Here is a 26,168-nt window from a genome sequence, read left to right on the forward strand (position 1 = left end):
ATTCCATAGAGAAAGTCATTCAAGAGACCAAATGATAGATCAGGTTGCCTGGTGAACTCGGATCCCCAAGTCAGTTGGAAATACATCTGTGGACAATCTATTAGGGTAGAACACTTCTTAGAAGTCTGTTCAGTGTGGTAGCTTTATAGTTTGTGAGGCATTTGTTACCACAAACTCCAAATTCTTAAAACACTTTACTCTTGCCCTCAGGTATGGGAGTCAGTCCCACATGAAAGTAGTAAGATGCCAAAGAATTCAATATGGAGAGTTACCTGAAAACAGAACCTTTGAAAACAAATACATTAGGATAGGGAGGAGGCAGAGATTTGAAATATGGAATGCTCAAAGAGGAAAGAAAGCAGGGGTGCAGAACCACAGGAGCCAAGAGAAGGGTTGAGAGATGACCCACTGTCAAATGGAACAGAAATAAAGAATAAAGAATGAGAACATTTTCCAAGCCACATTCTCCAAGGGAAATCCCACTTGTGGCCTATGAGAATAGTTTGAGTGGTGAAGAGCAGATGAGTGTGATTACTAAGTCATCTTCTACTAGGCAAGTCTTCAGAGTTCAGTTTGCAGCACAAAGCACTGAGGTTTGCCATAGTATCTCAATCAACAGGTCTTTATTGAACAAACCCCTGCAGCCAGCTGTGTAGGAATCATCAGTGGTAAATGCAATGCAGAGCACTAGCTGGGCCAGTGCCCACTGGGTTGTGCAACTGGAAGCAGCCCCTCTCTCTCTGGTTGAATGTTCCCCATTTGTAATTCTGAGTGGGAGCTCAAATATCTCCAACTAGCTCCAACATTTTTCAACCTTCAAGCTTTTGCATTTGCAGTTCCCTCTGCCTAGAAATCTCTTCCCCCAGCTAACCACATGGCTTATTCCCTTACCTCCTTCTCAGCTTTATCTAAATGTCAAAATTATCACCTTCTTAAGATGTCTTCCCTGACTACTCTATTTGAAGCACCTTCTTTGGCATTATTCATACCCCGTCCCTGTTTTCACATTCCTCTATAACACTAATCACAATATGACAGTTTTACTTGTGAGTTTATTATCAATCCCAACCCCAGTCCAATGTCAATTTTCCCCACTACACTTTAAGTTTCATGAAAGCAGAGCTTTATTTTGTTCACTGTTCAGTGGTATACCGGGCAGATCTATAAAGGCAGGAATGAATGAAATGCCAGCTGCAAATTACAGTGGAGAAAATTTTCTTCAGGAGGTTGAATTCTACCAGCATGATATCAAACAAGGACAGTGAATTCAGAGTGCTGTTTGAAAGCCACCATTTTAATAAGAACTTCACCTGCGCTGGACTCCCTTCCCTCAGAAAACTCCCTTCCTGTTCAAAGTCAGTATTTTATATACCCCAAGCCAACACCCAAACTCCAGCTGTAGCTGTCCTCCATGTTCTTCAGCATCAGAGTTCCAACCCTAGAGGAGAGAACATTGTGTGGATGGAGGACAAAGACTTGTTGGAAAAGAGTGATAATGACACTCCCCACGGTTCATTTCCAGGTTTCTTTCCAAGCTGATTCAAAACTTCCAAAACAAGGTCAAATAATCCAACAGGCTTGCACTTTCATCACTACCTGTTTAGAAAGTGTGCCATGAGCAAGGCCTGGTGGGGAGGACACTCCCAGCCTTTTCCAATAGTAATAAATAACCCTGCAGTCTGAGCGGCGCTGGCAGCTGGAGGCTGGCCAGGCAACTGCCCACTGCTACCGCTGTGGGACCAGGCCTGTCTCATAGCCCTCCGTCCTCATGTCATTGAGCCCTAGCTCCTCATTTTGATCAAAGGTGCGCTTGTAACGTTCCACCTTCATCTCAGGGTCGTCTTCGGGTGCATACACATTCTGCAAGGCCAAGGACAGATAATCAGTGCCTGTGCCATCCTGCTATCATCCTCCCTCCCCCAGGCGGCTTCCAACTCCCACCTTCCCAAGAACTCAGGGATTTTCTTATTCTCTAAGCACTGCCAATTTCACATGACTTGGCTCCACTAGTGGGAAATAATAGAGTCCACATGGGTGGGAGTGGGACCCACCAGCCCCAGGCAGAATTTGGAAATAGCCTGCCTAAAATACTTTCTATCTGCACCTTTTTATGAAGACTATAGGCATAGACTTAATCGTGGAGAGACCTCTGAACAGTTTTGCCTGACCTACAACAACTGCTCAGTAAATGTTAATGTTACTATCAATCACCAGACTATCTCCCCAGTCATCTTAAAGCCTTTCAGTTTTCCTATCTTGGTCTCTGGACAAGGCATCATTTCTCCTCACTCCACAATCAGATTTGCAGAATGCAGACTCCATTGCCAGACTTACAGTAGTGAGAAGAACTAGACTATAGGAAGAAGGAGCCTAGGAGTATCCTTTTTTCCCTCTTGACACACAGTTACAATCCTTGCCACCTTCTCTCCTTTCTCCCTTATGTTCTAACTTCTGCTAAGAGGTTCCCTGATAAAGAGCAGTTCATTTAGAACCAAGTCTCTCAGTTTCTGAGGTAATGATACATATTCAAGGAAGGTCAGAAATATATCTCCATGAAATACCAGGGAAGGTCTACGGTACCTGCAAGTAGCTGTTTCCTGCTGGATCATTCATAATCAAATGGACCTTCATTTTACCCTCGAGGATCTAAAGGAGAGAGAATACAGTATGTGAACTTTACGTAGTAGGAAGAGGCTATGTCTGCCAGATGAGAACCAACCCAATTTACATTGCAGTATGCCCAAAAGTTTCACGATCTGGTGAAATATGGTACTTTCAGAAGTGGAGTAGAGAGTATCTAAAATAAGAAGGATTTAAAAATCTATTTAAGAAGCAACTTGACATCCCCAATCTCATCTCCCACTACAAACAGGCCAACAATTGCCCTTCTTCTATCTCAATAGAAGACTGAATGATTCTGTGGACAAGTTACCCCAATACACTATAGACTGGGGGTCACTGGCCCAGTTGAGAGTAAAGGAATCAAGACAGAAGATTAAGTGAATGTACCCTGACTGGAAGCAGACATACATGCACCCTGAGCCCTCTTCCCACACTCAGCTCTCAGAACACTGCCAGCCGAACCGTGATCTTCAGGCCAGGAAATGGAACACCCACTGATGGGAATCTGACCAGCCCAAGAAGAAAGACCCACTGGAGCTATCTCAACAAAACGGCTAAGCGAAATCCCCTACAATGAGTCCAATGTCAACAAGACTCACCCTCACTCAGGTTTTTTAGTCCTCTACTTTTAAATAGGAAAAGATTACCAGACATCTGAGCAAAGCCCCTAACACTAAAAGACAAAAAGTTACATGGGACAAAAAATAAAACCTAGAGGAAACAGAAAAATGCAAGGAAAATAAAGTGTCAAAAAAAGAAAAAAAAAATCACCATTAATATTCTCAAGGAGAAAAAAACAAAACAATACATCCTTAAAACAGGATACTATTTCTTTTAAAAGGCAGAGGAAGAATAGTCAAAGACCAAAGAAAGCTCTTAGAAAACAAAAATGTGTTAGCGGAAGTGAAAATCTCAATTGAAGAGTTAGAAGATAAAGTCCTAGAATAGAACAAACACAAAGAAACTAGACAAAGGACAAGTAAATTACAGAAACCAGAAAGTCAGTCTAATATTCCCAAACACAGGGGTTTCAGAAAGAACAGAGAGGAAGCAATCCTCAATAGAATCATTTTATAAAGCTTCCTAACTGAGCCACATGGATTTCCAGATTCAAAGGACCCATCAAATGCTTAGCACAGTGTTTGACAATTGACCCCACACCAAAGCACATCCGAAATTTCGTATCACAGCGGACAAAAAAGTGTCACAAGAATAGGTTGGGCCAGCCCGGTGGCTCAGGTGGTTGGAGCACTGTGCTCCTAACACCGAGGTCGCTGGTTTGATTCCCACATGGGCCTCTACAGCTAAGATTGTGAACAACAGCTCTCCCTGGAGCTGGGCTGCCGTGAACCCTGGTGTGCTGCCGTGGGCTACCGTGTGCTGCCGTGAGTGTGAGTGGCCGGCAGGCAGCGTGAGTGGCTGGCAGCCAGCGTGAGAGCGAGCTGCCATGAGCTGCTACGTGCTGCTGACTGAGGACTGGCGACCGACTCCCTCAGCCGGGGGTAGCGCACAGCTCAAAATACCAGCAGGGGCCAGGGAGCTGTGTCCTACACAACTAGACTGAGAAACAATGGCTTGAACCGGAGTCGGGGGAGGGGTCGGTGAAAGGGGGGAAAAAATAGCATAGGTCACATATAAAAGATCAGGGATCAAATACCGTAAGATTTCTCAATAGCCAAACTAGAATGTGGAAGACATTAGTGCAACGTCTTCAAAATTCTGTTGAAAAACTATTTCCATCCTAAAATTTCTATTCCCAGGCATTAATTTATGTAGAATAAAGAAATTTTCAGACATGTCCCAGAAATCTTACTTCCCATGCTCTTTCTCAGGAAGCTACTAGAGAAGATGATCCAACAAAATAAGGGAGAAAGCTAAGAAAGATGACATGGGATGTCAGAAACCAGGAGAATCCCCAACATTGTTGGTTGAGTGTTTAAAAGGTGGCAAGAAAGGTTATGTAGCCTCTTGTTCACTGGAGCCCCAAGACCACACAAGAACTGACCGGCCAGAGTCCTCTCACCTGGTCCAACTTCTGGCTAAACTCCTGAAGTTTCTCCATCTGGCCAGGACTGGAACTGTCACCCAGTGTGAAAGGGTTCTTAGTCACCTGTAATAAATGTCATCCAAACTGCTAGAACGCTGGCTCTATGGCTCTCTGTTTGATAGGCGTGACCATAAACCTGCCGGGGGTGGAAGACGCTGTCCAGTCAGGGAAGCTTGGTCTGCATTTATCCCACACCACCTTTCTGACGTAGGCAGCCACTCCTGAGAGCATATGGATTAATCTGCCAAGATGACAACTGGCAATATGAAATAAACTTAAAAATGTTCTTACAACATGAGCTCTAATTTGAAGAAATGCAGAGTAAAGTATAATTTACAAAGACAAAATGCCTGACAACTAAGAACCAATTAAAAGATTCATCAGGAGGATAAATATATGGGCTAAGTCAACACACACATATACCGAGAGTGCCAAAAAAATGTATACACATTTTGAAAGATGTTATCTATGCTCAAGCAGTAGTTCGCCGTAATCAGAAGTGTCTGGATGCTGATAGTAACCACTCTGAGCACCTCCTGTAATTGCAGAAGTCAAACGGGACTTAACACGCATCTTTTGTTATCAGTATATGTTATTACAATTAATAAGTCTTTTCCTTTCTTAAAATGTGTATACATTTTTTTTGGTACCCTCTGTATGTTGGGGAGTTTTAGGTGCTTAAAGGACCCTCGCCCCTCATTTTACAGTGAAAATGAAAACTACACAATATATCTACATTGTCTCAGACATAAGGCCTGGGAATTTCCATTCAGAATTTCCCATAAACTTATCTTTACACTCCAAAATAATATTTAAGTCTCTGAAATCAGCTTTGAGGCAAAGAAACTCCCAGTTATCAGCTCCCAAAACTACGGCATCTGAGGTCTTCCCGCCCCTTCCCCACGGCCACACGGCTGAAGCAGCCGTGCACTATACTCAGGTGACTCACCAGCTCCCGGATATCTTTCAGCAGCCCCTCCAGTGTGGTGAACTTGCCCCCGAGGACAGCCATTCCCAGTTCAAATTCCAGTTCTGGGATTTCCACACTACACGTCTCCGACTGTGAGGTGAAAGGTGAAATGAGGCTTTAAATCAGGGGCTGCCAGAGAAAGCTAACCGAGTTCTCTTGCCAATTTAATATCGTCAATAACAGTTTGGGGACAAAGTCAGCTATCCCAGTTTTCTGATTCCTCCAGTTAAAGCTAGACTCATCTTGTCCATGTGAACCAAAGGAATGGAACCGAACTAATAAAGGGACACTGAGTCATGGCTCCCAACTGTCAGGTATCCTGTCATCAGAGACCAGACACCAGAGCCCTTCCAGACACTGCAGGCAACAAGCTGCCAGGTCATCAGAAAGAGCCTGTGAGTCACTTGAATCTGCACTTCCTACCATGGATTAACTCTGCTCAGGGACCCATCCTCAAACCCCTGGAGTTAAGGAGATGCCTCAGTCCTAGGACGTAATTTAAAACGATAATTTCCCCTAGCTCGAGTCAAGTCATGCAAGGAGGACAGTCACTTTCCCAAGCAGGCTGTTACCTTGAGCAGGTCTCTGGTCATATCTGAGGGATCTGTGATGTGGAGGCTGATCCTGGTGCCCAAGGGTTCTACTGCTCCTCCAGACTTCACCTGTGTAGACGACAGTAGTCAGGAGCAGCAGACAAAACTCCAATCCTCAGCTGGTGCTGGGAAACCTTGCAGGATAGGCTCAGACCGCCCATCAGGCCCATTAACAACTACCAAGCACAGAGCCTTCTGAACTGATACACCGAGAGCTGGCCAGGAGCAGTGGCCAGCACCCGCAGCCTACCAAAACTTACCCCAAATTACCATGAAACTGAATTTACCTTTTCAAAAAATGATTACTGGCGTTGAAAGGGACTTTCAACTGCATCCAACATGTGGATCCCCTTTATAATATTCTGGTTTAAGAATTTAAACAGCTTTTGCTTGAATACACTCAGGGAAAGGGAATTTACACCCTCCCAGGCAACCCATTCTATTTTCAGACAGATCTAGAAAATTTTTATTAAGTCAAAATCTGCCTCCCTGCACTTCACCCCTCTGAGTGGGTCTCCCTGTTCCACACAACCAAGCTTTAAAATGTCTTAAACGACTTATGCGATCTCTAACTTTTCTTCTCTAAGCTAAAGCCCAGTTCCTTCAAGGGCTCCTCACCCTACACTAAGACTAAGAGAAAGACCCAACCCCTCCCCACTCATCCCAAAGATTTAGGAAGGATGAAAGACACAGGTTACCCTCAAGATAGTCTTCTTCACAAACAATGGAGCCCACTTACCTCATTGGTCCGATGGCCACAATTCTCACAGTTCGTAGCCATGATGATAACCTCCTTAAAGTGAGGGATTTCTGGAAGATGGAGTTAAGGAAATCTGCTTCCAGGACACCAAGACCACCCTCTGGGGAAGGAAAAAATCCAAAACCCAAACACCAGTTGCTGGTCCCACCAGTTGCTGGGATCTATAGGGAATAGATCCCAAGAAGCACCCTAATTTAGTCCTCCAGAAGAGGGCAAGGTCGCAACCCACGGTGACCCATTACAAATGTTTGCAGATATGGCTTAGGCCACACAGGAGCCTAGAGACCCCGGCTTAATTCTCTATTTGAACCCAAAAGCCAAAGGGCACAGTCTCATCAATGGCAACATCCTCATCACTTGGAATAAAACACGTGCTTTCCATGAAGGGAATACTCCTCAGCTTGAATACAATCTTCAAGCCTGAGTCAGACGAGCAGCAATCCCCTTGCCTGACGAAAGATACGAACTAGCTTCATGTTGGTCTTAGCTGGAGCATTGCATTCTGGGCAGTTAGTGTCAAACTGCAGCACCTGAAACACAACATGGGGATGTAAGGTGAGCTCTCCCAGGCCGGTGAGCCCTGGCAGGCTAAAGACATTCAGGTGGTATGCTGCTGACTGCTTGTGTTGGTGGCAAGAGAGCCGCTGAGCGGCATCAGTCTCAGCCCACAACTCTGCTCCTTCCTCCACCACGGCCAATGTGACTCACTTCATTCCTGAGATCTTCCTCTTCTGGCTTCTTTTCTGGTGCCTCTGCCTAAAGTAGCAGAGATGCAAATCACATACTGGCACACATACTTCAGGCCTCCCCAACACCCTGCCCTGGAGTAAGAGAAAATGCTCTGGCTTGCTTTTGTCAGCTTGCCACCTCATGAATTTAACAGACAAGCTAGAAAGCAAAGCCCAATCAAAGGAAGAAAGAATAGAGTTTAAGATCACAGCTACTGCCATCCTTTATTGTCAAGTTTACTCTAAGTTTTTTGACATGAGCTGGATGAGAAGCACAAACATGCCGAGATAGGGTACACAAGACAGCAGCAGCAGCAAGTAAGTTTCCACTAACTCCAAGCATTCTTCTGGTTTCTTCAGTCCACTTACCTGGAGCCCCAGCATCTCTTCCTGCTGTGGAGTCCGGTTATAGTGTGTGATCAAAAGGGCGTCGTCTTTCCGGGGAACATGTGGGTTTTCCACAAAGCTATTCCCTGAGGGATCATCAATGATCTAACAGATGGGTAAAGAGTAATTATAAGAAGTTATATGCGATCCTCCACCTACGATCAAACCACTCAGACACCACCGTGGAAAACTCCTGGAAAACTCTCAGTGGCCTCTCCTCCCTTCAATCTAGGGCACCTAGACTCCCTCAGTACTCACCAGAGTGAAAGGAGAGGCCACATGCTTCAGCTTTTTCAGTTTGACAATGAACTCATCAATTCTTTCAGCTATGGCTTCTTTATTTGCCTGACAAGAACAGAGAGTAAAAGCATCAGACCTGGTGAAAGACCTTATGCCCAACTCCCTGTCATGCACACGTCACTTCCATCAGGAAGTCACCTGTCAACGTGAGTGGAAACAGAGCGACTCAGACTTCACATTAAGATGTAGCAAATAGTATAAAGTTTAAGGGTGGTGTCAGATGAGCCTCATTATCTCACTCACTCAACCATTTAGCCCAGGCACTCATGCCAGGCTAAATAAATCAGAGCCCTCTCATGGGGCTCCCTAGCCAGTTAGGAAGATAGATGACTAAACGTACAATTATATTATTTCTGTCATAATAAATATAAGAGAAAACGGAACACTCAAAAAGCACAGATAAACCCAAGAGGATTAGGAAAGACTCTTCAGAAGTAATGTGACACTGTTTGTCTGGGATGAGGCCTGAATATACCTTGGGGGAAAGGAAGTGGAAAGGACAGTAGGCACAATGTATGCAACATACTGGAAGCTATAGAATCACTATAAGCTTCCCCTAAAAGTTCCCCAACACTCAATCAGAGACAGTTCATCTACATTTAAAGCTGAACACTCTATTCAGACACAGATGAGATCTGATACAAAATGACGGTGAATGTTTAAATAAAAAAATTTGTTACAGTAAAAGACACATTGCTATTAATCCCCCTCAAAATACTCCCCCTCACTTCGAACACACGTATCCCATCATTCTTGCCACTTCCTGAATCAGTTCTGGAAGTCCTCTTTCGTGAGTGTCTTTAGTTGCCCTGTCGTGGCTGCCTCGATGTCCTGAATCATTTTGACTGTGGGGACGAGCCAGAAGTCGCACAGTGCCAGGTGCCAGATCCCAGATCCAGTGAATAAGGAGGATGAGGACACACCGTAATGTTTTTAACAGAAATTGCCTTTTACCAAAAGCGATGTATGACATGCAGCATTGTCATGATGATTTACACACACTTTAAAACACACCGTCTCTCAACCGTAGCTCACACCCGACTGACTGCACCAAACAAGTTGAAACTCGTCACACACTGTTACTAAGGTTCAGTACGCTGCTTCCCATATTGAAGATCCCTGCCTTTCTGTTGGATGGCACTTGGCAGCAGCATTCACCACAGTTCCTGATCAAAAATGGAAGGGCTCTCTGTAACACATCATTTCTGGTATGGCAATTTCTGTCAAATAAAAAGATTAGGGTGTATTCTCATCTACGTTATTCACCAGATCTGGCACCATGTGACTTCTGGCTCTTCGCCAAAGTCAAAATGACCATGAAAGGTAAACGTTTTGAATCGATTCAGGACATCGAGGCAGCCATGACAAAGCTACTAAAGACACTCACGAAAGAGGACTTCCAGAACTGATTCAGGAAGTGGTGAGAATGATGGGATAAGTGTGTTCGAAGTGAAGGGGAGTACTTTGAGGGGGATTAATGGCAATGTGTCTTACCGCAATAAAATTTTTTTTTATTTAAATATTCACCTTATTGTTTGATCACACCTCGTGTAAGTAATTATCCCTTGAGCTACTGCAATCAGAAAACCGCAGCTCACCCTTCGTGTAGGCTGATCCTGCTCCAGTGCAGAGATAGCTCGGCTGATCAATCCTTCAACGGTGGTCAGAGCTGGAGAATAAGAACAAAAGACAGATGAGTCTCGGTTCTGCCATCAAGTGTCCGTATGACCCTGGGCAATTCACTTGAACTCTCTGGGCCTTGATTTCATCTATAAAATGAGGAAGCTGGGAACAAGGTTCCATTCAGCTCTAAGAAAAGTGACGCTAAAACTCTGTAATGAGCACATCACAGTCTTACAATCATTACTATGTCAAGCTGTTTTACGTAAGCTTTCTGCTTACGTTAAACCAATTAAGATTACAATGATTATGTACATGGCCAACCCATACACAGCCACTAGACCTGGCATCAGGGACTTGGCAAGAAAGTAAATAAGATTCCAGTCAGCATAAACAATCCAAGTACCCTGATCTTAAACTTACCTCCCTTCTGGCTAAAGGCAGGAATTTCAAACTCCAGCTCTGGGATCCTTATGGTGGCAGAGTCAGTCTTCACTATTTCTCTGTTCATGTCCTGGGCAGAAAGAAAAACTCTCAGTGCAGAGAGCTCAACAGCACAGCTTCTCCTCAGGAAAGACCAGACTGTCCCTCCCCTTCCGTCAGACTCCAGCCCAGCTGTTTCTTCCTCTTTCCGCTTAGCAAGGGTACAAACTACTCCCGGGGTGTGAGGCCAGCTTCCAAAATGGGTTGCGCGCTCTTCCTAACAACAACTGCTCATTTGACACCCTGACAAAATTTACAAAGCACTTCCACAAGTCTTATCTCAGCTGAGCACATGACAGCACCAACGGTATCATTTTACAAAGGGCAAAACAGGCGTGGACACTCGGGATTTATTCCAGGTCCGACGGCCCCACGGCCTGGACCAGAGCTCGGGCTCCAGTCCCCCAGCTTTCTCCAGGACACCCGAGTACCTGCTCCGGGCTCCTCTCACCTCCGGGGCCCGGACGCGCAAAGTGTAGCACACTCCCTGGTCCTGGATCCTGCCTGCCGACTGGATCTCCGTGTTATTCCAGCCACAATGCTCGCAGGAAAAGGAGCTCACGATTATTTCTCTGAAGAAGGGGATCTTGGTGAGTAGGAGACGCGTCATGCCCTAGGGAAGCGGAAAGGAGCGAAGTCAAGAACCAATGAAACCCCAGTTCCCCGTCTAACGCCCCCCGGGCGTGCCTCACCTCCGGGTACCCGACTGGGCCCACCTAGAGGAGACGCCAACCGCCCGCCGCTAACCGCCTCATCCAACCCTCCCGCCGCCCGCCGCGGCGTCCCCTGCCTCACGTTGCGGTAACAATTCATGCACAGCGACTCGATCTCGGTGGGCTGCTGCTCCTCGTCCTCGGCGCTGATAGGCCGGAACAGGCGTCCCGGGGCGGGAGCCAGGGCCGTGGTGGGGGAGGGAGCGGCGGCAACCCCCGGAGGACCCGGCTCCACCGCCCCGCTAGCCGACATCTCCACCACGCGCAGATCAGGCCGCAACTTCCGGCTTCCGCTCCTCTCGTGGCCCCACCCCTTCCTCCGGCACACCCTCCCGCTACCGCCCCCTCCCTTTCTTAAAGAGGCCACAGACTCTGGGCCCTTAAAGAATAGTACGTACAAGGTTTCCCGGTTGCCATGATTGTATGCTCTAGACTTCCATAGCCAGACGGGTTCAGGCTTTGCCTCCACCTCAGTTCAGGCGTCACTCCCCCCCAGGACGTCCTCCCAGACCCAGGGCAGTGCTTTGCTCTTCTGCCGTAGCTCCATCGCACAGGGTTCTAACAATTGGCCATAAATCTGACTACAAGAGCCTTGATGGCAAGGGGCCTGGCTTGTCCCTCCCTGTCACTGATGAGGTGCTCTCTGACCTGGGCTTCCTTCGATCCACTATTGGGCCACACGCCGCTTCGGCTCTAGTCCCTCAGTCCCGCAATCGTTCTCTCCCTTTCTGTTCTTCTCACCTCCTATTTCCTGTCTTCATAAACACTTGCCCAAATTCTAGCCTCAAGTACACAGCCCTCAGTTTTACTTCCACCCCTTCATCCCCATCACATCTGACCCCTCCCAGTTTCTTAACTAAGAACAGCAAACACTCTCTTTTGTGAGGGTAAATTTTTCCAGCACCTCCTCTCCCTAGGCACCTCTCTCCCAGTTCTATTGCTAAATCTAGAATGTCAGGGAAGAGATCAGTCGGTGGGCACGATGATGCCAGATTCATGAGGGGTATGTATTATGAGGCAGTGTGGAGGTGCTGAGAACCGGTGCAGAGCAGGCTGAGCTGGGAGGAAAGGATGCTGGACAGGACATTCCAAGGGTTCTGGACAGGGTGTGTTTGCCCTTTTCTCTTCTCCCCACTTCACCCACCCCCAATTTCAGAGTTCTCAGGGGATCTATGAGGAGCTTTGTTGCCCCCAAGTAAATCTGTATGTAGGGGATGGGGTTTTAAGAGTTTGGTGGTCCCAAGAAGAGGGTCAGTGTCATAAAAAGCGGCCATTCAAACTCTGAAACAGGAGGAACAGAGGGGAGAGGCCACCTCAGGAGCCTGCACTTCATGCATACTGTCTGTGGTGAGCAGGCTGGTGAACAATGCGGGGTGCAAAGGAAGGGTCTTTAACCCAATCCCACCCCCCAGAAGTGATATATAGCTCTCATCTAAAGCATAGCACAGCCAGCATCAGGCCCCTCTAACAGACCTGGACTGGGAGGGGATCAATGAGAAAAAACAGCAAGGGATTGTAGTGGCAGATGGGTGTGCTTTGGAGATAGTAGTAAGGGCACTGCTTTTAGACGTGTTTAAAATGAGAGTCACACCAGACAAATGAGTTTCCATTATAGGAATCTATATAATTAGAGTCAGAAGTCTAGACTTCAGCCTGGGAGTCAGGAGGGAAGGGCCAGCGATGGGGAGGGCACACAGGATGCTCCCCAGGGAGTTTAACAAGCCCCCACAGTTCGGAGGGCTTGGTCAGCTGTTTAAATGTAGAGCTATGGAAGGAAATAAGGCCTCTGCTTCCTCCCATCACAGCTCCCACCATTTCACCCACCAGCATCAAAGCCAGCAGGGATACACACACACACACACACACACACACACACACACACACACACACCATCATCACATGCTGTCATATTTTCCTCCTTTCTCCCTTCTCTTCCCCCAACAAAAGCTGTTATGACAGCCCTGGGGAGATAAAGAGCTCCTCTCTCTCGACCTGCTGTAGCAGTGGCCACCAGGGGGCCAGGAGTGATCAGAGTCAAACTCTGGTATGGAGAGGCACAGGCTTCCAGCACCATGGCAACAGGCTTGCACATCACTACTCCTCATAGAGTGCCTCTCTCCCTTCCTATTCCCGCCGGTCTCGAAATGGAGCAACTCATGAGAATTCCCAAATGAGCATGGGAAGCAGGGTTTGCAAAACCTGGTGACTGTAATGCATCCGAATTGGGGAATCGCGGGAGGCTGGATATGTATGGGACAACAGCCCCTTCGGTGGCCTCACTATCTTGTGCAGGGCCCTCCACCCTCTGCCCAATAGGCCACTGTCAAGGACTGAGCCCTGCTAGGGACTCAGATCCTGGGCTACCCAGACAAGGAGCTGGGAAGTGGACCTGGGCAAATAGACCCTCAGGGCTCCCCCAGATGGCCGAAATCATGGTCATGAAGGCTATAGTTTATGTCTTCCCACAGGTCGTCGAGACGGGCCTGCAACTTGCTTCGGGCCTGGCTGCTGTCGGCTTGGAGGAACTCTGGGGCGAACGCGCTGTGGCCTGGCGGGGGCGGCGCCAGCTGCAGCTGGACCTCTTCCGTCTCCCGATCAATGGCGCGGGTGAAGGCGGCGATCTGCAGGAATGTGTCGTGGCGGAAAGCCTGGAGTCGCTGGCGCACCTCCTGGGACAGCACCTGCGGATCCCGGCCGGGTCCTTCCTCCGCGCCGTCCGTCCTGGCGCGGGCAAAGGCGCTGAGCTCTTCACGCAGCTGGTCTAGGTTCTGCTGGATGTGCTCATGCAAGGCTTTGGCCTTGAGCGTGAGCTTGCGCGAGAGCACCTGCACACAGCGGCTGAGGCGCGCCGGGCTGGCGGCAGCGTGCGGCGCCACGCTGCGGTGCAGCTCCTGTACGTGGTGCCCGATGCCTGTCACCAGGCGTTCAGCGTATGGGTGGAACAACGCCTTCACGCGGCCAGTGTGGTGCACCACGCGATTCTGCAGCTCCTGCAGCAGGCCGCGCACCTCATCCACGCCCCACAGCAGCTGGGCCTTGGTGTCCTCTCCGACCAAGGGCAACTGCTCCTGTAACTCCTGTACGCGCAGGGCCACCTGCTCCATCAAGTCCGTGGTGTAGGGTTTCAGACTCCGCCTCAATCCCTCCAGGTTCCAGCCCACGCGCTCATGCACCTCCGCCATGTAGGGCTCCAGGCGCGCCCTCACCTCCTCCAGCTCCTCCTGCAGTTGCTGCCGCATGCCCACCGGATCGTATGGAAGGCTGGGCGGCTCCCTCCCCTGCCCACTCAGGGGGCCCAGCTTTTCCAGGAACTTGTCCATATTGTTGAGGTCTTGTTCAAGGCTGTCCTTCAGGCTCCTAGGTAGGGGGAGAGACATCCAGGCCATCAAACTGTCAGCCCCATCATCGGCTTTGCCCCAGAGATATCGCTCACTTACCCTTTGGGGAAACCAAGGATGTAGGGCGGTGACCCCAGAGTCGGGGTTCTAGTCCTACCCTCAGGCCAATCATATTCCTCACACAGGAAGTACAAATACATGGCACACGCAAATCCAGACCAACACTGCCCAAGGAAGCACAGATGCAACTGGACTCACACAATCCTTTCATTCTGGGGTCCGTAGGGGGGGGGGGATCCTCTCTGCTGCTCCCAGGTCCCACGCCTCAGTGGGCAAGGGGACAGCCCCTATTAGAGAGATCAAGGCAGGGGCGGAGGTGCGGTGCTGCCGGCAGAGGGAGCTAATCAGCCCAGAAAGGACAGGACAGCGGGCAGAACTAGCACCGCTCTGTTCCATGGTCCCAATGGGAACCGTGGAGGTTGAGGAGTAAGGCAGAGCATCAACCCACCGCCCGGCTGTCTCCTCCCTTCCCCCGCACCCCTTGTCCTGGCCACTCACGCAGGCTCCCGTGCCAGCTTCTGTCTCTGGGTCTGCTCCACCCTGCCTTTGTCCCCACTGCTCTGGCTGAAATAGTCCCAGAAGACTTTCTGTGCCTGGGTGGTTGACAATGCTGTGGAAAGGGATGGAGTGATTAGAAGCTGGGTTCCTCCCCCCCCCCCCCCCCCCGGAGTGGACGGGCCCCTCAGTCCAGCCTCCACCCTCACCTCCACATTGAAGTCGGGGTTGGAGACCCACCTGAGAGGAGAGCCAGAGCCCAGGTCAGAACTGCAGCCATGCTTGCCATTACCTACTCTGAGAAAGAAGGTGAATGGAGGCCTGGTTAAGGTGAAGAAGCAAAGAAAGAAACATCTCCCAGGGGACTTGCCCAGAGTCCCGTGCTCCAGGGACAACCTGCACGAAATCTGTGAACCCTTCCCGTGGGTGTAGGGTGCATAGAGCTGTTGGGGCTCAAGAGGACTGACCTAGGTGAGTTTGGCTGGGAGGAAAAGAGTGTCTTCTTGGGGGGATGGGATCCTTTTTCACCTCAATCACATAATATGGAGTGCGGAGCTCAAACTGCTTTGTAAAGATTCCCCCACCACCCCCCTCCCCAGACCCCAGAAGATCTCCCTAGGCTACATCTGCTTCCCATTTCATGGCTGGGAAAACTAAGGTACTCCAAGGGAGAAGACTCTGCTAAAATGCTACAAGCATATATGTCTTTAGTTCCCACCCCAGCTGCTTAGACCCCTGTAGTCCCCTCCCTTAGGACTCTGACCTGCGTCCCTCTGCCTCAGCTGCTCACCTGCTCAGTTCTGGGCACAGAGAGCAGATATTCCGCTTTATACTCCAGAGGCCTGGGCCTCTGGCAACAATTGTTTTGAGTAAATATCACGTGGAGGTTCAAAGAAGGATGACCTCAGCTGCCTCCCGGTGCTCCTCCTGTCCTTTCCTGGCACCCACAGGGTTAATGAGTGTCCTCCTATCAGGGGGCTGGCCCAGCAGAACAGGGCTTCCTGGAAAGTTTTACAAGGAGTGGGGCCATACTCTTCACCCAGTTTCCCCCAAACCTCATGACCTTCAACCTTCCCATTGACCTGCTGGCTGGCCCACTAATAGATACAAGCCTGTTTGTCTGCTGAGGGCCCCGCTCTTACTCAAATGCCCAGAGGCACTGTGCCCCAACCAGACTGGGACAGTGTCCAGCTGCCTGCCTGAACCTGAGCAGCCCCTGATAGCTCTACCACAGGCTACTGAGGCAGCCTGCGAGAGCCAGCATTTACAGGACTAAAAACCCTCTCCATTCCCCTTCATGAAGTAATCCTGGAACAAGCAGGAAGTCAGATGGGGTGAAGATGAGATGATGAGAGGTAGAATATGAACCAGGGACTCCGGGCCCAAAGAACTGGGATAAAGGGAGGATTCTCCTCATGTGGAAAGGCTGAACTCCACCCACAGGGCCTCTGAGGAGGGGAAGCCAAAGGCCCAAACCTTTCTCTGATGACAAGCCCACTCCATATACTTAAACACACACATTCATAAACTCCTGATTTTTGCTCCTAAATGTATCTTGAAACATTCCCCTCTCCCTATTTCCACCACCAGTCACATTACAGCCCCACTTGTCTCTCACCTTGATCATATTTACAGCCTCCAACCAGTCTCTGCCACAGCCCTGCCTACATCAGTCCATCCTCTACTATAGCTCATCCCAACCCCCTTCCAGTCTCATCTCCAGCCACACAAATGCCTTGGCATTCCCTGAACATATCACTTCTGTCAGAACGTGGAGCCTTTGCACATGCTGTTCCCTCTGTTTGAAATATCCTATTCCTTGGTGAACTTATATTCATTTTTTTCAGATTTAGTTTGTATTAGTTAGGATTAGGCTCAGCTGCTAGTGACAAAAAAAGAAAGAAAGAAAGAGAAGAAAGAGCATACCATAAACAAAATGGAATTTTATTTCTCTCTCATGTAAACATAAACCAACCAGGACTCCTTCTGTCTTGTTGTATTATCATCTTCAACAAGAGACTCGTGTCCAAGTTTCAGCTGCTCCAGCTCCAGTCATCAAGTCTACCTCATAGCCAGCAGGAAGATTGAAAAGAAGGGCATGTTCACTCCCTTTAAAGACACACTCTAGACATATTTTTTACCAGTTTTACTGGCATCCCATTGGCCAGAACATAGTCAGGTGGCTACACTTAGCTGGAAAGGAGGCTGGAAAATGTAGTCTTTATTGTAGATGGCTATATTCCCAGTTTAACAGAGCTATGTTAGGAAGAAGAAAAGAATGGACTTAGGGGGACAATAGGTGGCTGTCCTGCACGGCTCCAATATCACTCTGAATGCCCTCTACTGCCTTCACCCTTCTCTGCTCTGGAAACAGACTGATTCCATATTAATCACAGTCTTATTTACAATTAGGTTGGGGTCATGTGACTATGATAATTAGGTGAGCTTCCCATTTGTAGCCATTTACAGGTGAGCCTTTGAGAATCACTCCTTCAAGTGCAAACGTCATTCCCCCAGCCCTTCCAACAGTTTCACAAACCTTTAATGTTCTACATTAAAGCCGTTCACACTTGAAATACATAGAGTGGCTTCTATTTTTATCACCAAATCTAAATTAATAATAGATATAAGACACACTCATACTTCTCTAGTTGATGACATCTTATAGTTTTCATTTTTTAAATGTTTGAGTTGGTTGGAGGTATTTGTATATGTGTATGTGTTATGTGCTTTGTTGGTGGAACAATTTGAAATAATTGTAGACAGCAAGACATTTCACCCTAAATACTTCAACATATACCTCCTAAGAATAAGGACACTTTTACATAAACACAATGCCATTTATCACACCTATGAAAATTAACATAATTCTTTAATATAATCTAGTATATACTACATATTCAAATTGCCCCAATTTTCCGCAAATGCCTTTTAAGTACTGTTTTCCTTTTAAATTCAGGATCCAACATTTTTCATCTGGTTGTTATGCCTCCGTCACCTCTTTTCAGTTAGAACAGTACTCCCCAACCCTTGACACTGACTTTTTTTGAAGAGTTCAGAGATGTCTTGTAAAATGTTCTGGATTTGGCTGCTTCTCATCATTAGATTCAGGTTAAAGATTTTCGATTCAAATCATCGAATTTGAAACAAGTTCTCTAAAAGCTTGTACATAAGAAATCAGCTAACACATGTAGGTGGAATGATATAATTTTTTAATTGCTATTTTGCAATCCTCAGGTAATATTGATTCAGGCAAAGATCATCAATGAATGCTAAAACCAACAGGTGAAAAATTATTGGGAAAGGATGGTCACATGCCTTCAAAGTATCACCCCACAGATTATTTATCAATTACTAAACATTGCAAAAGTCAAAACAATGGAGAACTCTCGTGTGTCACTTTAACCAAGTAATCAAACTTAGCATCACCAAATAGAGGGACAACCTGATAGTTTGTGTCTCCAGATGTGATGCAGTAAGAAGGGCCAGCTAGCACCTATGAAGTACTTTGAACCTGATTGCTTCCACATGAACTTGTTTGCGCCTCCCTTTTCTTCACTCTTTCTCTGTTGCTTACTGTCATGGTATTCGCAGACAGCTACATTTTTTAGGAGAGAGTTACCCACTTAGGATTTTTGTAATGCAAGAGTTTAAAAACATTAATATGCTGATATAATCTGAATGTAGAGTAAAAAGAATTTTAAAATGTATATTTGTGAAGATTAAAAGGTACCTTACTCTTTAATGAAAAGGCAGCAGTAGTTTTGGTATTAAACACATAAATTAAACAAGTATACGAGGTGTGATCAAACAATATGGTGAATGTTTAAATTTTAAAAAATGTATTACAGTAAAAGACACATTGCCATGAACCTCCCTTAAAACACTCCCCCTCACTTCGAACACACTTATCCCATTGTTCTTGCCCCTTTCTGAAGCAGTTCTGGAAGTCCTCTTTCGTGAGTGTCTTTAGTTGCGCTGTCGTTGTGGCTGCCTCAATGTCCTGAATCATTTTGACTTTAGGGAAGAGCTGGAGGTCACACCGTGCCAGATCCAGTAGATAAGGTGGATGAGGACACCCCATAAATTTTCATTTGACAGAAATTGCCATTTACCAGAAGTGATGTGTCACACGGAGTATTGTCATGATAGAGGATGATTTACGGCACACTTTGAAACACATCTTCTCGCAACCATAGCTCACACCTGACTGCCCAAACAAGTTGAAATTTGTCACACACGCTTACTAAGGTTCGATGTGCCACTTCCCATATTGAAGATCCCTGCCTTTCTGTTGGATGGCACTCAGCAGCAGCATTCACTGTAGTTTTTGATCACATCGGAAAGGCTCCCTGTCACACATCACTTCTGGTACGGCAATTTCTGTCAAATAAAAACATTATGATGTGTCCTCATCCACTTTATTCACTGGATCTGACACTGTGTGATTTGTGGCTCTTTCCCAAAGTCAAAATGACCATGAAAGTTAAACATTTTGAATCGATTCGGGACATCGAGGCAGCCACAACAGCCCAACTAAAGACACTCATGAAAGGGGACTTCCAGAACTGCTTCAGAAAGTGGCAAGAACAATGGGATAAGTGTGTTCAAAGCAAGGAGGAGTATTTTGAGGGGGATTAATGGCAATGTGTCTTTTACTGCTATAAATTTTTTTTGTTTAAACATTCATTGTATTTTTTTTACCACACCTCATATGGATCTCACATAAAAACTCAATATGCACCAAGAACTCCTAGACAATTTTTCTCTTGTGAATGCTTTTAAAAGGAATATTAGTGACTTCTCCTTCTAAATAGTAAGTAAAACTTGTTGCAAATTTTTCTCCTTCGGTCTTCCCTGCCAATAACTCAAGTGTATGTGTAAACAGTGTGGCAGCAGGTCCTGGATTCCATCTCAGAACAGACTAGAGACAAGGGTAGAATGTATGGATCAATTGTTAGTAAAGTTACATAGATTTCAGGTGTACAATTCTGTATTACATCATCTATAAATCCCATTGTGTGTTCACCACCCAGAGTCAGTTCTCCTTCCATCACCATATATTTGATCCCCTTTATTCCCCATCTACCACCCCTCCCCCCTTACCCTCTGGTAACCACTAAACTATTGTTTGTATCTTTGAGTTTTTGTTTCTCATTTGTTTGTCTTGTTCTTTTGTTGTTTTCGGTTTATATACCACATATCGGTGAAATCATATGGTTCTCTGCTTTTCCTGTCTGACTTATTTCGCTTAGCATTATATTCTCAAGATCCATCCATGTTGTCATAAATGGTCCTATTTCATCTTTTCTTACCGCCGAATAGTATTCCATTGTGTATATATACCACAACTTCTTTATCCATTCATCTATCGAAGGACATTTTGGTTGTTTCCATCTCTTGGCCACCGTAAATAAAGCTGCAATGAACATTAGAGCACACGTGTCTTTATGGATAAATGTTTTCAGGTTTTTTGGGTAAATACCTAGGAGTGGGATTGCTGGGTCATACGGTAATTCTATTTGTAATTTTTTGAGGAACCTCCACACTGCCTTCCACAGCGGCTGCACCAGTCTGCATTCCCACCAACAGTGTATGAGGGTTCCTTTTCCTCCACAGCCTCTCCAACACTTGTTACTATTTGTCTTGTTGATGATAGCCATTCTGACTGGGGTGAGGTGATATCTCATTGTGGTTTTTATTTGCATTTCTCTGATGATTAGTGATGTTGAGCATTTTTTCATATGTCTATTTGCCATTTGTATGTCCTCTTTGGAGAAATGTCTCTTCAGGTCGTCTGCCCATTTTTCAATTAGGTTGTTTGTTTTTTTGTTGTTGAGTTGCATGAGTTCCTTGTACGTTTTGGATATTAGCCCCTTATCGGAGGCACTGTTTGCAAAAATCTTCTCCCATGCAGTTGGTTGTCTCTATTTTGTTGATGTTTTCTTTTGCTGTGCAGAAGCTTTTAAGTTTGATATAGTCCCATTCATTTATTTTAGCTTTTACTTCCCTTGCCTTTGGAGTCAAATTCATAAAATGCTCTTTGAACCCAAGGTCCATAAGTTTAGTACCTATATTTTCTTCTATGCAGTTTATTGTTTCAGATCTTATGCTTGTCTTTGATCCATTTTGAATTAATTTTGGTACATGGTGACAGATAGCAGTCCAGTTTCATTACTTTGCACGTGGCTTTCCAATCCTCCCAGCACCATTTATTGAAGAGGCTGTCTTTTCTCAATTGTATGTTTTTTGCTTCTTTGTCAAAAATTATCTGTCCATATTTATGGGGGTTTATTTCTGGATTCTCAATTCTATTCCATTGGTCTATGTGTCTGTTTTCCTGCCAGTACCATGCTGTTTTGATTATTGTTGCCCTGTAGTACAAGCTAAAGTCAGGGAGTGTGTTACCTCCAGCATTGTTCTTTTTTCTTAAGATTGCTTTGGCTATTCGGGGTCTTTTGTGGTTCCAAACATTTCTGATGATTTTTTTGTTCTATTTCTTTTAAAAAATGCCATTGCGATTTTGATGGGGATTGCATTAAATCTGTATATTGCTTTGGGTAATATGGCCACTTTAACTATGTTGATTCTTCCAATCCATGAGCACAGAATGTTTTTCTATTTCTTTGTGTCTTCTTCAATTTCTTTCAAAAATGTCTTATAGTTTTCAGCATATAGGTCTTTCATATCCTTGGTTAAGTTTATTCCTAGGTATTTTATACTATTTGCTGCAATTGCAAAAGGAATTTTTTTTTTCTTTTTCTGAGATTTCATTGTTAGTATATAGGAATGCAATGGACTTTTGTACGTTGATTTTGTAGCTGGCAGCTTTACTGCAGTCGTTGATTGTTTCTAATAGCTTTTTGGTGGAGTTTTTAGGATTTTCTATATACAGCATCAAGTCGTCTGCAAAGAGTGACAATTTAACTTCTTCATTTCCAATTTGGATGCCTTTTATTTCTTTCTCTTGACTGATTGCTCTGGCGAGGACTTCCAACACTATGTTGAAAAACAGAGGTGATAGGGGACAGCCCTGTCGTGTTCCTGAATGTAGAGCAAAGGGCTTCAGTTTTTCACCATTAATTATGAGATTAGCTGAGGGTTTGTCATATATGGCCTTATTTTGTTAAGGTATTTTCCTTCTATACCTATTTTATTAAGGGTTTTAATCATAAATGGATGTTGTATCTTGTCAAATGCCTTTTCTGCATCAATTGATATAATCATATGATTTTTGTCCTTTATTTTGTTTATGTGATGTATCACATTGATGGATTTGCATATGTTGAACCATCCTTGTGCCCCGGGGATGAACCCCACTTGGTCGTGATGAATAATCTTTTTAATGTACTGTTCTATTCGATTTGCTAGAATTTTGTTTAGGATTTTTGCATCTGTATTCATCAGAGATATTGGTCTGTAGTTCTCTTTTTTTGTGTTGTCCTTGCCAGGTTTTGGTATCAGGGTCATGTTGGCCTCATAAAATGAGTTAGGGAGTACTGTCTCTTCTTCAATTTTTTGAAAGAGTTTGAGCAGGATTGTCATTAGATCCTTTGTGAAGGTTTGGTAGAATTCACTAGTGAAGCTATCTGGTCCCGGAATTTTGCTTTTGGGAAGGTTTTGGATGACTGATTCAATTTCCTTACTGATGACCGGTCTGTTTAAATTTTCCAGTTTTTCATGGTTCAGCCTAGGAAAGCTATATGTTTCTAAGAACTTGTCCATTTCTTCCAGGTTATTAAATTTGGTGGCATATAGTCCTTCATAGTATTCTTGGATGATCCTTTGTATTTCTGTGGCATCCGTGATAACTTCCCCTTTTTCATTTCTGATTTTATTAGTGTCTTCTCTCTTTTTATCTTAGTGAGTCTAGCCAAGCGTTTGTCAATTTTATTAATCTTTTCAAAGAACCAGCTCTTTGTCACATTAATTTTTTTATTGTCTTTTTGTTCTCTATTTCATTTAGTCCTGCTCTGATTTTTATTATTTCCTTTCCTCTGCTGACCTTAGGTTTCATTTGTTCTTCTTTTTCTAGTTCTTTAAGGTGTAACGTGAGGTTATGTATTTGGAATTTTTCTTGTTTCTTGAGATAGGCCTGTAATGATATAAATTTCCCTCTTAAAACTGCTTTTGCTGCATCCCCAAAATTTTGGTAGGATGTATTTTCTTTGTCATTTGTTTCTATGTATCTTTTGATCTCTCCTCTAATTTCTTCTTTGACCCAGTTGTTCTTTAAAAGTATGTTGTTTAATCTCCATGTATTTGTGTTTTTTCCTGCTTTCTTTTTGCAGTTGATATCCAATTTCAAAGCTTTGTGATCAGAGAATATGCTTGGTATGATTTCAATCTTTTTAAATTTGCTGAGGTTAGTTTTATGAACCAATACATGGTCTATTCTTGAGAATGTTCCATGTACACTAGAAAAAAATATATAGTCTGATGTTTTAGGATGAAATGCTCTATAAATGTCAATTATGTCCATTTCATCTAATGTGTCATTTAAGGCTGCTATTTCGTTATTTATTTTCTGTTTGGATGATCTATCCATAGCTGTCAATAATGTATTTCGGTCCCCTAGTATAATTGTGTTTTGGTCAATTTCTCCCTTTAGTTCTGTTAGTAGTTGCTTGGTATATTTTGGTGCTCCCTGATTGGGGGGATAAATATTGATGACTGTTATGTCTTCTTGTTGTATAGTCCCCTTTACCATTATGAAATGTTCATCTTTGTCTCTTGTTATCCTTTTCAACCTGAAGTCTGTTTCATCTGATATCATTACGACTACACCTGATTTTCTCTCAATACCATTTGCTTGGAGTGTCAATTTCCACCCTTTCACTTTGAGTCTATGCTTGTCCTTGTAGCTGAGATGTGTCTGTTTAAGACAGCATATGCTTGGGTTTAGTTTTTGATCCAATCTGCTACTCTGTGCCTTTTTATTGGTGAGTTCAGCCCATTTACATTTAAGGTGATTATTGATACATGAGTATTTCCTGTCATTCTATCTTTAGTTTTCTGGTAAAGCTATGTCTCCATTGTTTCTTTGCCTTTTTGTTGTTGTCTATTATTTCTGTGTTGTTGTATTCTATGATGTTTCCCTCTGTTTCTTCTTTTATTACAGTATATATTTCAGTTCTGGATTTTTTTTGAGTGGTCACCCTTAAGTTTATGTAAAACAAAGTTTGATATTTAGAGTATTCCATTTTCTTCAGCATGCTTACTTTCTCCATTCCCATATTCCGGTTCAGGCCTTTACTCTCCCCTTTTTATGTTTTGGTTGCCACAAATTGTCCCTGTTGATGGTGGTCGAATAGCCTCCTTTAGTATTTCTTGTAGTGCAGGTCGTGTATTAGAAAATTCCCTCAGCTTCTCTATGTCTGGAAAGGTCTTTATTCCTCCTTCACATCTAAAGGATATCTTTGCTGGGTATATTATTCTTTGCTCATAATTTCTCTCTTTCAATAGTTTGAATATTTGGTTCCACTCCCTCCTGGCTTGTAGAGTTTCTGCTGAAAAATCTGATGATAATCTAATGGGCTTTCCTTTGTGGGTTACCATCTTCTTTTCCCTGGCTGCCTTGAGGATTTTTTCTTTGTCATTGATTTTTGACTGCTTCAATACAATGTGCCTTGGAGAAGGCCTGTTGGGGTTGAGGTAATTAGGTGTTCTATTTGCTTCTTGGATTCGAGGATCCACTTCTTTCACAATTTTGTGAAGTTCTTGTTGACTATTTGTTTGAATACACTCTTTGTTCCCTTCTCTCTTTCTTCTCCTTCTGGTATGCCCATTATTCTTATATTTCTCTTTCTGATGGAGTCAGAGACTTCTTGTAGAGTTCTTTCATTTCTTTTAAGTCTCAAGTCTCTTTCTTCTTCCATCTGTGCCATTTCCAGGTTTCTATCTTCGATGTCACTGATTCTTTCCTCCATCTGGTCAACTCTACGTCCTAAGCTGGCTATTTCATTCTTAATTTCTTCTACTGAGTTCTTAATCTACAGAAATTCTTTTGGTTCTTTTTCAAAATTTCAATCTCTTTGGTAAAATGCTCACGTTGTTCTTTGATTGTGTTTCTGAATTCATTAAACTGCCTTTCTGTATTTTCTTGCATCTCGTTGAGTTTTTTTCAGAACTGCAATCTTGAATTCTCTGTCATTTAAGTCACATATTTCCATATCTTTAACCTCATTTTCTAGAGACTTTTCACTTTCTTTCTGAGCTGTCTTGTTGCCTTGGTTATTCATGGCAATTACTAATTTATTATTTCTCTTCCTAGACATCTACAGGAGTGACTTTTGCAACAGGTTGATAGGAAGAGGTCTTTCTTTTGTTTTCCAGTACGTGTTGGTAGAATGTTTTATTTTCTCTCTGACTGCAGCCCTTTTTTTTTTGTCTCACACTGTAGTGTTATGTTTTCTCTGCACTATTTCAGCTTCTCACACAATGGGGGGATTCCCTGGAAGGCGGGCTTCTCCTCTGTTAACAGTTTGCCTGGGTCATAAGGCGCCGCATCCCTGTGGGGATGTGGAGAGCTTTTGAAGTTCCAAAGCTCTTTCAGAGCACCAGATTCTGGTTCCAAAGCACCAGATTCAGAGCCTGTGAGTTTCAACAGTTCTGTTTACTCCTGCAGGGATCACCCAGAAGCAGGGTAGGTTGTGGTAGATGGCCGAGAGCAATAACAGCGACCACCACCACAGCCAGTCCTGCTTCCACAGCTCCCTCCCTTTTGCTGGAACTAGTTGGGCTGTGAGTCCGAGTCTGTGGACCATAGTTCTCCGAACTGCAAATATTCTGTTCTTTTGATCTGACACTGCTACTGTTCTGCTTCTAGCACTGGACAGGTGAGGGCGGGGTGAGCTCTTGGAGGGTCGTGAGGTGGCGGCTAGTCTCTGTGCTTAAGTCTTCCATTCTCTGTGGCAGTGAGTGCTTAAACCACCATTTTCAGCCTTCTTATCTCAGTCTTTGCTCCAAGGTCTCTGCCGTGAGCGTTGGGTTCAGCCGTGTTATATGCTGTCCCCTCAGCCTTGTGGGCCATAAATGGAGCCCTAGCAATCC

The 26,168-nt window shown here is 44.9% G+C and overlaps 2 protein-coding genes across 4 annotated transcripts; both read right to left on the reverse strand.

Moving 5' to 3' along the window:
- Positions 1 to 1,100: 1,100 nt before the first annotated feature.
- On the reverse strand, positions 1,101 to 11,526 carry ZPR1 (ZPR1 zinc finger). Of its 2 annotated transcripts, XM_033120939.1 has the most exons (14): positions 11,306 to 11,525; positions 10,962 to 11,123; positions 10,451 to 10,541; positions 10,006 to 10,076; positions 8,366 to 8,452; positions 8,090 to 8,212; positions 7,701 to 7,748; positions 7,456 to 7,522; positions 6,972 to 7,042; positions 6,212 to 6,301; positions 5,619 to 5,729; positions 4,646 to 4,732; positions 2,581 to 2,646; positions 1,101 to 1,860 (listed from the first exon to the last, which is right to left on the reverse strand). In XM_033120939.1, the coding sequence occupies exons 1-14, from the start codon at positions 11,474 to 11,476 to the stop codon at positions 1,726 to 1,728; spliced, it is 1,380 nt and encodes a 459-aa protein (XP_032976830.1). In that variant the 5' UTR covers positions 11,477 to 11,525; the 3' UTR covers positions 1,101 to 1,725. The 2 variants fall into 2 exon arrangements, 1 of the variants encoding a protein (XP_032976830.1); XR_004424445.1 differs by lacking the exon at positions 1,101 to 1,860 and having other exon boundaries at positions 2,585 to 2,646; positions 4,646 to 4,805; positions 11,306 to 11,526.
- Positions 11,527 to 12,822: 1,296 nt separating this feature from the next.
- On the reverse strand, positions 12,823 to 15,933 carry APOA5 (apolipoprotein A5). 2 transcript variants are annotated; one of them, XM_033120941.1, is made up of 4 exons: positions 15,880 to 15,933; positions 15,357 to 15,408; positions 15,120 to 15,231; positions 12,823 to 14,580 (listed from the first exon to the last, which is right to left on the reverse strand). In XM_033120941.1, exons 2-4 carry the CDS (start codon positions 15,403 to 15,405, stop codon positions 13,629 to 13,631), a joined length of 1,113 nt encoding a protein of 370 aa, XP_032976832.1. In that variant the 5' UTR covers positions 15,406 to 15,408; positions 15,880 to 15,933; the 3' UTR covers positions 12,823 to 13,628. The 2 variants fall into 2 exon arrangements, with proteins under 2 accessions (XP_032976832.1, XP_032976831.1); XM_033120940.1 differs by having other exon boundaries at positions 15,357 to 15,413; positions 15,880 to 15,931.
- Positions 15,934 to 26,168: the final 10,235 nt, after the last annotated feature.

The sequence above is a fragment of the Rhinolophus ferrumequinum genome, chromosome 11 (assembly GCF_004115265.2).
Source record: "Rhinolophus ferrumequinum isolate MPI-CBG mRhiFer1 chromosome 11, mRhiFer1_v1.p, whole genome shotgun sequence".
In the NCBI taxonomy this organism is placed as follows: domain Eukaryota; kingdom Metazoa; phylum Chordata; class Mammalia; order Chiroptera; family Rhinolophidae; genus Rhinolophus; species Rhinolophus ferrumequinum.